At 47.8% G+C, this 10,503-nt stretch overlaps 1 protein-coding gene across 2 annotated transcripts; it reads right to left on the bottom strand.

The window, feature by feature from the left end:
* Positions 1 to 61: 61 nt before the first annotated feature.
* KLF15 (Kruppel like factor 15) lies at positions 62 to 8,829 on the bottom strand. 2 transcript variants are annotated; one of them, XM_031056417.1, is made up of 3 exons: positions 8,700 to 8,829; positions 6,295 to 7,402; positions 344 to 519 (listed from the first exon to the last, which is right to left on the bottom strand). In XM_031056417.1, the coding sequence occupies exons 2-3, from the start codon at positions 7,335 to 7,337 to the stop codon at positions 351 to 353; spliced, it is 1,212 nt and encodes a 403-aa protein (XP_030912277.1). In that variant the 5' UTR covers positions 7,338 to 7,402; positions 8,700 to 8,829; the 3' UTR covers positions 344 to 350. The 2 variants fall into 2 exon arrangements, with proteins under 2 accessions (XP_030912278.1, XP_030912277.1); XM_031056418.1 differs by lacking the exon at positions 8,700 to 8,829 and having other exon boundaries at positions 62 to 519; positions 6,295 to 7,396.
* Between the last annotated feature and the right edge of the window lie 1,674 nt (positions 8,830 to 10,503).

The following is a 10,503-nucleotide window of genomic DNA, read 5'->3' as shown; positions in this document are numbered from 1 at the left end:
CTAGCAGCAAGCAACTTTTACATTTTCCTGTGCAGCAGAAAACAGCTAAAAATAAAACACTGTAATTTCCAAAAGAAGCAGCAGCAAAGGAGAGACAGATAGAAGGAAAGGAAAATAACATCCTTAAAAGAAAAAAAAAAAAGAAAAAGGAAGAAGCGCCCCGCTCCCCTGACCCAAAAAGAGCTTCATTCTCAAATCATCTTTGAAGGACACGGGGCACTCAAACACGGTGGTATCAAGTAACAGCATTGACTGTTCTGTGGAGACAAATAAATTATCACTAGGAAGGTGGTGAGCAAAGTGCTGTGGTGGCTCTGGGGACGGCTGGCCGGCAGGGAGGGCAGGAGCCGTCAGTTCACGGCGCGCACGGAGCGGCTGCTGCGCGGGAACCGGTGCACCTTGACGTGCTTGGACAAGTGGTCACTTCGAGCAAACTTCTTCTCACACACTGGACACTGGTAGGGCTTCACCCCCGAGTGGGAGCGCCTGTGCCGGGACAGCTCGTCTGACCTGGAGAACCTGCAAAGAGAGGAGAGGCCTCGTCAGATAAATGGGGGTTTGTTGTGCTACGCGTCGCACAGCAAGGTAAAAAAAGTCACCCCAGGTCACTGGGAGACTCCAGGAGGTGAAAGGGACACACAGCAGGGCTGGGCTGGTCCCTGTGATGATGGAAACACACAGCTACCAGCCCTGGACTCAGGGCAATGCACAGGGGCAGCATTGGTACCAGCCTTGTCCTGGACTCCATGGCATGGGTACAGCCTGACAAAAGCAGCGCTGCTCTCGATCCCCCTGCAGTCCCCTCCAAAGCCACCCCCACCATCTCTCTCCTGTAAATCCAAGCACAGACTCCTCAAGCAGAGACAACCATCATTGTCCTGCAGGTGAGGTCTGTTTCAAGCTCCCACTGACACCAGCACACCCCCTAACTGCACCCAGTTTGAGAAGGATTCCAGATAAATCCAGCCAGAGCTACCTAGAAACAACATTACTTATTAGATCCAGATGAAAAATTGGCTTCCATGTGTGCTCCTGCAGGCTAAATAAAGAGTCATTAATAGCACCAGAGATGCTCAGCATCCCAACAGCTGAAATTCAGGTGGGCCCCAATGGCCATTTGCATAGTTATAGTTAGCATGGGTAAATTAAATCAAGAATGAGCCTTTAATTACCAAAACTGTATTCCATAATCTTTCGAATTTTAGATATTTTCCACCTTCCATCTTCACAGAAAAATCCCCAAATAGCCACCATGAATCCCACAGGCTTTATTGAACCCAAATGAGCTGATCCTTTGGCCTTAAGAGCAGGGGTGGCTCTATTTCCACTTTGGACATGACTAGGAGACAGAGGGTTAATTAACAATGTCACACTAATACAGCCCTATCCAGATGGGTACAAAAAATTTGCTGCCTGACAAAGGGCAATTAAGGGTTTTGTTGCCAGAGCAGTAACAAAGAGCAGCACAGAAAGAGAGCTTGCAAGAAATGGTATCAGCTGTTTATTTACAATAAATAAGTGAAGTCATGGGCACTAGCTGAACAAATCAGGGAAAGAACATGTAGAAAAATGTGCCCTTCTGGAGCAAAATATCACATCACCAACAGAGCGAATACGCTATTTTTGTGAAAGGGAGAAAACAGGACTGCTGGGCTCCTATGAATAAATCCCTCATGCAAGAAAAGTAAGTTTCCACATAAAGGTTTTAATTAGCTCTGATCTCCCGCCAACAGTTGAGGACCAGGGCATAGGCACTGGGAAAGCTGGTAATGGTTTCCTCAGTTGCTGCAGCTCTTCAGACTGGTCATGCTCCCCAGAGAGCACTCATCCCCTGGAAAACAGATCCAGGCACTCACCATGGGTAAGGTATGGTGTGGGCATCTGTCCCAGGGGCATTTCTAAGGGAGATTCTTTCACTTATGCACTTGCTTTTCTTCCTTTCCTTGCTCTAGTATCCTCATGGTGGAAGAGTCAAATTCTCCACAATGAATAGCCAGCTGTTATGGAACTGTCCACCTGAAGGGATGACTCTTCTCCATAAAGGCCATGACAGAATTTCTCTTCACACCTCCTACTTGCATGTTTGCTTTCTCTAACACCCCTGGTCCTTTCAGCCATAGTTTCCCAAAACCACAGTCTGGACCCAGGAGCAGCAGGGTCAGGGATTTGTCCCAAGTCCTTAGCAGTCAGCTAGTCCCAGTGCCAGATCCCTGCAGGGATGCTCTGGTAGGACTAGGGTCTGGAGAGGGTAGGATGCTGCCTGTGCAGACTGCCTCAACAGGACTGAGTGTTGGACAAGGAACAGAGCTGTGCCACATCCAGGGAAAAGAGGAAAAGCACTTTTGCAAAGAGCCATCCTCTAATATACAGACCTCAAAGAAGTAAAACCAGATGCAGCTGGATTGTCCTGTCCTATGTCCTTGGCCATTAAGGTCACCATCTGGAACAGAAGTGCAGTAGCACTTGGCTAATCCTGCACAAGAGCCTCACAAGTGCATTTTGAGGGGAATTGCACGGACAGTGGGGGAGAAAGAGGCACATGTCAGGAATGAGCTTGGATGAGTTCATCTGATAAAAATACACTCTGCCTCATAGCCATGTCCTTAGCTGAAGAGGCAGGAATGTTGCAACACTGTTCCCCAGCAGTGACGGAAAGATCAACTTACAGAGCCCACAGAAATAAACCTCAAGCTGTCTGTGTGTTTACAAAAAAACAACGCAAAGGTTAGGACAAGGAAGCTGGGAGGATCTGGCGGTCTGGCTCTGCAGTGAAATATCTGCAACACACTCTGGCACTGAGATCAACCCAAAGAAAGTGAAAATAATCCACTGTGGAATGCAAAATTCAAAAGAGAAAAAAAAAGAAAAAAAAGGAAGCCCCAAGGAATACCTCACTATTCTGTCACTGCCATTTCCAGAAGGATTCCTTCTTCAAAAGACAAGTGAAGGGATCTGGGAAATCCCACAGCAACTAAAAGAGCCTTCTTCATCCTTCTATCTGGTAGGACCCCAAGGGACTGTAAGTACATCTCCCTTGAAGAAAAGTCCTAGAGCTCCCTGACGTGTAGGACATGTCCTGTGTCTCCCAGAGACATGGGGACATTCCTATGTGGCTCATGGGGCAAGAAAGGTCAATAGTTTTAGCCTGGTACTCCTGGTCCCTGCCATGGCCACCAGCCTTTGAGGCCAACTCAGGCTGTACCTCTCCTGCACACTGGAGGGGAGGCCCTAGACAGACTCCTCCTGCCCATCCCCAGAGCTTTCCTGCGAGGAACCAGCACAGCTCCTGTGCACCTGTCATCCCCTTGCACAGCAGCAGCAAGAAAAGCCACTGCCAGACGCGTGCCCTGCCCCATGTGTGGTACTGCCCATGGCCACTCAGGCCACACGTGTAACAAGCCTTCAAACCCTCCCTGCCAAGCCAGGCTGAGCTTGTGGCCCCTGCTGTCACCAGCCAGAAGATGCAGTGGGGCATTGAAAGGCCATGGCCTCATCCCCCAGCCTTGCAGCAGCTTTGCACAGTGCTGTGCCAGGGAGGGAAGCAGGAGCTTCTCCTGCTCTGGGCCATAGCACAGCTGCTGGGCCCAGCCCGTGCTGCAGCTCAGCTCTCTGGCCTGAGCACTGCTAACCAGGGGTGCCAAAGGTAGAAGGTGGCAGGACACAGATCAGTGCCCTGACCCGTCCAGGGAGCACAACGGGTCACTGGCCACTGCCAGCGAGCACCACTCTGCCAAAAACAGCCCTGTGCCTAGGAAGGGCACAAGCAAGCAGGGCTCAGCCTCCATCAGGGAGGTGCTAGGGGTCTCCAGCCATCCTCAGGGTTTGCTGGGTACACACTCCAACCCTGGTGAATTTAAAACATCGTGCACAGAGAGCTCAGGAACCTTTAACCCTCCCACTGAGCTCAGGCACTTCGTGCTAGGCAACACTTTGTTTTGGTTTTGAAATTACTATCTCCAGTGAATCAGCTCTTAAGTGTCTTCAGTGAAAAAATAAATACACAAGCACAAGAATGCAGGGGAAAAGGGGGAAAGCAGAGTCCAGCAGTGTTTTAGAGCTTAAATTAATTTGAGATTATGTAGACCTGGGAGCAAACAGAGTGGCCAGATGCAGTGGACTTAAGTCATGTGAGACTTAAGTCACAGCTCTCACTGAACTTCTGAAAAGGTAAACATGGTTTATTGATGAAAGGGGACTGAGTAATTCAGTGCTCAGTTGGGTCTGGCCTTTGATGTGGAGCAGCATGCAGGGGACGTGCAGCAATCTCAGGCTGGTGCTGAGGATTGCTGTGAGCACAGGAAGCCTCTCCTGCTGGCTATAAACTTCTCCTCTTGCAGCAGAGCCCGTCCAAAGTTTAGGGGTTTCGGGGATTGAGATTGCAGCTCAGGCTGTGAAATTCAACAAGACAAACAGCACAAGAGTTTGAAAAGCCCTTTGCAGCAGCTGTTTGTGGACAAGACCATGTTCTTCATTATGATTAATTCCTCCTTCCTGTTGGGCTCATCTTTAAATGTGGTGGCTGAAAGTTCAGGGTGCTCCAGGCTGTGGGACCTGCACTTCTTTTGGCCCTCCAGCCAAGGCAGCAAATCATTCACCACAACAGTTTGAGAAGAGAGGCACCTGTTGTAAATTTAATCAACCTTTATCACTTACTATTTTTCCTAAATATTCCCCTTGGTTTTGTATCTTGGGGAACACCAGCTTTGTGATAAGACAGAGCTGGAGAAGGTCATCCACAGGCAATGCTTCAGGCTCCTGACCTGAGCCACACAAGTCCCTGGGAGCATTGGTACAAATCTCAGCGTGGATTTGACAAACCCTCACTGCCACATGCATTTGTCACAAAAAGGAGAGCTGTGCTCACATGCAGGGAAAGCCAGCATGACACCCACAGGCACATCTGCAGCCTGTGCACACATACTCTGGCAACCAAATAAAAAGCAGCAAGTGCCCGTCCTGCAGGTTGGGAGCACCCAGCCCACAGTTTCTGGGACCAAACAGCTGAAAAATGCAGCTTTGGTGAGAGGATACCCTGAGCAGCCACAAACAGCCCATGAGAGGTGCCACCAGGACAAAATGAAACAAATCACCATCAGTCTGTAGAGCCACCATAGTCTCATCTCCCCAGCCCTTCTGAGAAACCAACTTCAGTCTGTCCAGCTGGAGAAGAGAGGGTTCAGCTCCACTGTGACCTTCTCCCTCAAACCAACCCAGCCATCTCTAACTGCTGCATGTCTCACATACTTGCATTTTTACACAACATTCTCCTGTTACTTTTTACCTCATCTGTTGCCCATGATCACAACCCATTTGCTCATTAGACATTGCTCACTGAAGCTCTGCAGCATATTATTTGCAAGAAATTCAATTTAATTTAACACAAGGCAGTTAAGATTATATTTTCTCCCATCATCATTTGTGGTGCTGTACATTAACATTTGCCAGCAGGCAAGCCAGTAATAAGCTAACTGGAAAGAGGGAGGAAGGCACCTGTCAAAGCTTCCTTAAAATAAAAAGCTGATACTTTTTAAAAAGACTAAATTTTTCAATTCATATTAAAAATAAAATAAAATATTTTTAAAAATCCTTCTGCCAAACATTTTCTCAATCAAACCTGCAATCTTTCATTCAAGCAATGCTTAACTCCACCTCAGCCTTCTGGTTATGCTGTTACATCTGACAGCTTTTTTGCAACTTTGAGTGGCACCCACGCATTTTTCTGAATCAAGACAGAGAATAAAACCCAGAGTATGCCAGAGTGTCACTGCCAGCATTTTAAGAAGGAGTGGGATGGAGTGCATTTTCTATGAAAGTGCACAGAATACTGCTTTTAACCATACTTGCTTATCACAGGCTTTCACAGGCCACATTTAGTCCCACACAGGGCTGTGCACAGCAATTCTGCCCTAAACCATTCAGCTCACTCAGCCTCAGCTGGTGCCAGCCATGGGTCTGCTGGGGCTGGTGTGCTGCAACCACACCAATGCAAACACCAGGTCTTACCTGTGGTAACAAGCTTCATCTGACCCTCTAGAATGAAATACAAATTATGATGGATTACTTTTGTTTTTTTTAAGACACTAAAGCTGCTGGTGCCAGCAGGTGATGCTGTGCTGTTTAATTTATCAGAACGCCTGCATTACCTAACAGGAAGAAAAAAGGTCTTCATTGTCAAACCAACCAAACAAGCTCTGGCAACAGAAACAGTTTATAAATCTGAGTGCAGACCTATTTGCTCAGCAAGTGAGCAAGAAGGGGAAGGGGGACTGGACAGAGCTGGACCCCAATACTGACCTCCATCCACAGCCCGGCCACGTGCACGCAAAGGGCTTTTCTCCTGTGTGCCTCCTCAGGTGGGCTTTCAAATGGCTGCTTTTCGTGTACATCTTGGTGCAGCCAGGAAAAGAACATTTATGCATTTTAATGAGTTCAGCTGCAGGGTTCTTTTGAAATTTCTGACCCATGATGATTCCCGTCTGCCCCTGGATCATGCCCCCTGGCCCAATTGGCTTGGCGGCGATGGGGACGGGAGCAATGCGGACAAATTTAGAGGACAAGTTCAAATTGGACGACTGAACTATCTGAGGCACAAGGGCAAATGTCTGTCCTTGGATGTTGACAAGGAGCTGTGCAATTTTAATGTTCTCCTGTGCTGGTCCTTGGGAAGTGGGGCTCGTATTGGACTCCTGTTTGATCTGCACAGGCTGAATTTGGAGCATAACTGGTATTCCATTCTCCAGGGTCATTCCTCCATTTGAAGCTTGGCCACCTTCCGTTGAGCTAGTCAACTGCTCATTTTTACTCTCTTTTAAACTAGTACTGGGTAGCATATGGTCTTTTTGCTGCAGAGAAGCAACAGAAACCTGGCTGCAAGCTCTCAAGTCCTTGGTCTCGCTTTTCGGTCTTTCTTTGAGCTCCAAGTCCATGTTCTCCTCCAAAAATTCCTCAATTTCCTCAAGAGTGGGCTGAAATGGTCCTGAGTCTTCCATATCCACGGGAAATTCAGGCAACCTAAAGTACTCCTCTTTCACTATTGGCTGAAGTCTCCTTTTGTCCCACCATGATGCAGTGGTGTTCCCCAAAGATGCCTGGGACAATAAATAGTCTAAGATACTGTCCTGACTTTCTGCACTGGATGTGCTTCCATAGCTGGAGCTGAGGACCTGGGAGTCAGGGCTGGAACAAGAACAAAAGCTGGACGAGTCACTGTCATCTTCTGACAGGGGAGAGGGCAGCATTTGGTAGGACCTCACGCCAGCTGTCATGTCCCCAAAGTATCCAAGAGAAGATCTTGTTGATGAAAAGGATTCATCAGTAGGCAGCAAGTGATCCACCATTCCTGGATGATCTCTTATGGATATCCCAACAGCATATACCAGGCAGGCAAAGTTCAGGTGAGAGCCTAAGTGCAGGAAAAAACAAAACAGCAAGAGTCAGAAGTTGGTTTAATCATTTATCTCCATGAACCGAAACTCGTAAAGCCCTCTAGCCCACAGGAACGTCCAGAGCATCCAGCCTCCCTGGGTACACAGGCTGCTACAAGCTTTGATAGGTCTGCACCACCCCCTGAGGACTGTCAGGGCTGAAGCGTTTTGCAGGATTGCACCACATATTTGCAAAAGAATGCTGTCAGAAATCATTTCCCAACCGTGTGTGTGCTCCAGATTTACAGCTCCCTTATAGAATATTACCAGCAAGAGAAAATAAATAACAAGCTTTCACCTAGCAGTGAAATCCAGAGCCAAAGAAGGGAATGGGAAAGAAAAGATAAAGTGTTGAAATTTTTACCACCAAAAAGAAACAAATAAAAAGTTTATTGCTGGTGACCATAAAATGCAAATCCTTTCTCTATCTTGTAGCTTTCCACCAGCCTTAACTTCCTCAGTTCTACAAATATAGGCTGTTCAGCATAATGAAAGAATCAATCTGGCAGGAGCCAAAAATATTTACTGTGCTTCAGCATTTACTAGGTGGATTTTCCCCTCCAGATGTAACGAATCAGTGTGCCAATGTCATCATCACCTGCACTGTCCTTAATAAGGCTGGCACTGAGCTAATTACCATGCCCTGCCAGCCAGCTGGTGGCTGCTTTCACTGCACTCCCCTCTCTCGGGGCAGGGGCCGAGCTGAGCCCCGGGCCAGCTGCTGCACCGGGAGGGCTGCACGGCATCCCGGTCTGCAGCATCCCGCAAATCCCGGCTTCCATGAGCCCCAATCCCACTACAAACCATGAGCAGCATCCCGACCTGCAGCATCCCGCAAATCCCGGCTTCCATGAGCCCCAATCCCACTACAAACCATGAGCAGCATCCCGACCTGCAGCATCCCGCAAATCCCGGCTTCCATGAGCCCCAATCCCACTACAAACCATGAGCAGCATCCCGACCTGCAGCATCCCGCAAATCCCGGCTTCCATGAGCCCCAATCCCACTACAAACCATGAGCAGCATCCCGACCTGCAGCATCCCGCAAATCCCTGTTTCCATCAGCCCCAATCCCACTACAAACCCATAAGAGCAAACCCTGCCCTGGCCAGCACAGCCACCCCAGTGCCCACCGACAGCCGAGCTTCTCCTGCCCTTCCCCAGCTAAAACAAGAAAACTTCCTAGAAATGCCACTGGGGAGGGGGAGGCAGGAGGGACATCTACGTATTATTTTATTCCCCACATCCCCGAGGGAAAAAACAGAAATTGCTTACGGACGGAGATTGTGCCCCTTAGAGAGCAAAGGCAGAGAGCTCAGCATGGAGCCAACACTGGCCCTCAGTCACTTGCTCAAGGTGACTGATTGGAAACAGAGCTGTACATGTGCATAATAAAACAACTCTTTCTGTGGAAGGTATGTGGAGTGCAGAGATAGCAGTCATTCGATCAGCCTATGAGCTTGTGTGTGTGTGTGAATTAGCAGGCATGTGACCCAGCGTGAAGGAAATGCCAGTCAATCTTGTTACACGCTGTCATTTTCCACAGGCTCTGCCGCTGTGGACGCCTTGCCATGAATAGTCAATAGCTCCCAGTTTTGTGCAGCCGAGGGGACGGTTGTTACTGCTCTTGCAGAGCATCTTTGCTGCCTCCAAAATCTCCAAAATTTGCCCTGTCTTTCCTTCTCTGGAGAAAAACCAAAAGGTGTCTGTATGCTCAGTGCTGCAGTGAACACAGAGCAAAGTATTTTACACAACACCCTTAAAGAGCTCTGTCCCGTCGGCAACATCTATTTCCCAGGAAGGAGGGGAGGAAGCCACATTTCTTAAAGACTTGTCTTCCTCCTTCACAGACACATGGAGGAAACAGGGACAGGTTGAAATAAAGACTAAAAGTAAGACTGCACATTTTCCTGGTCTGTGTTGTCCTGTCAGTCAGCTGTGCCTCTGAACCAAGAATGAAAAACCTACATGTGCTGAACACGAGGAAGTTCAAACAGAGGTTAGTGGCTCTGTTTTGTGACCTTGGCCTATAAGAGTCAGAAGAACTGAACTCTTTCTAACACACTTTTTTTTTTTACTCTCTATATTGCTGGAAAGTTCCCCCAGCAGAAGTCCCATAGTTGAGCTATTCCAGTTTTGAAACAGAAAGCACCATCTGCTTCTGACAAATTAGTACTGGCATCTGGTAAGAATTCACCCAAGCTGATTGTTTCTATCTTGCACCAAAAACTGGTGGCTGCCTTGAGAAACATAGGGCAGAAAGGAAGACTTGCCCTCAGATGGTTTCTGATTCTTCCTTCAATGTCTGTATTATTCCAGTTTAAACATCTGAAGAATGGGGCTGTGAGGGAAATCTGGACTGCAACATGTGCTTTTCTAAGAAAAGCTGGCATGCTCTGCATGCACCAAATGCAGTTGGTGAACTCTTAAAAAAAATATAATTTAAATGTTCAAGGTTTCTTTAAATGCTGGGAAGCCACATATCAAAACATCCATGTATTTCTCTGGGCATAGAACTAAACTGCAATTTGAATTAGGACTTAAATGAGGGGGGGAAAAAACAATAATGAACCCCTAGCAATTGCTGTGGGCCGGTTACCTCAGCAGAAAACAGCCAGCAGGCTTGTTTCCCATCTCTTTTGACAAGGAACAATGTCACTCGATGTAACCAGAGGCTTTTTAAGAGAGGACTGTCAGAGCCAAATAGATCCAGGCATATTACGGGCCAGTTCTGCTTTCTGCGCGCTCTCAAAACTTGCAGAACAGCCAAGAAGATTTTGGAGAATGCCTGGAATGCAGGATCGGGCCCTGGCTATATTTTTTTCCTAAAGGCCAGGCTAACAACCAAAATACTTTTATCCTTACTTTGCCTGAAGACAGGGCCAAAACCAGAAGATTAGAAAACAAAACCAAAAAAAGCCGGGGCTGTGAAGGCTGTGAAAACTAATGATGCTGTTTCCATAACACACTTTCATCTCTAGGAACGCTGAAAACACGTTGGAAATGTAAGCACCTATAGTGGGACTGCAGTGCCTGAGCCACTGGAAACAGCCTCTTCGGGAGTGAAATACAGCAGCTG

The sequence above is a fragment of the Geospiza fortis genome, unplaced genomic scaffold, assembly GCF_000277835.1.
Source record: "Geospiza fortis unplaced genomic scaffold, GeoFor_1.0 scaffold70, whole genome shotgun sequence".
NCBI classification, from domain to species: domain Eukaryota; kingdom Metazoa; phylum Chordata; class Aves; order Passeriformes; family Thraupidae; genus Geospiza; species Geospiza fortis.
This window is presented reverse-complemented; position numbering and strand designations above follow the sequence as displayed.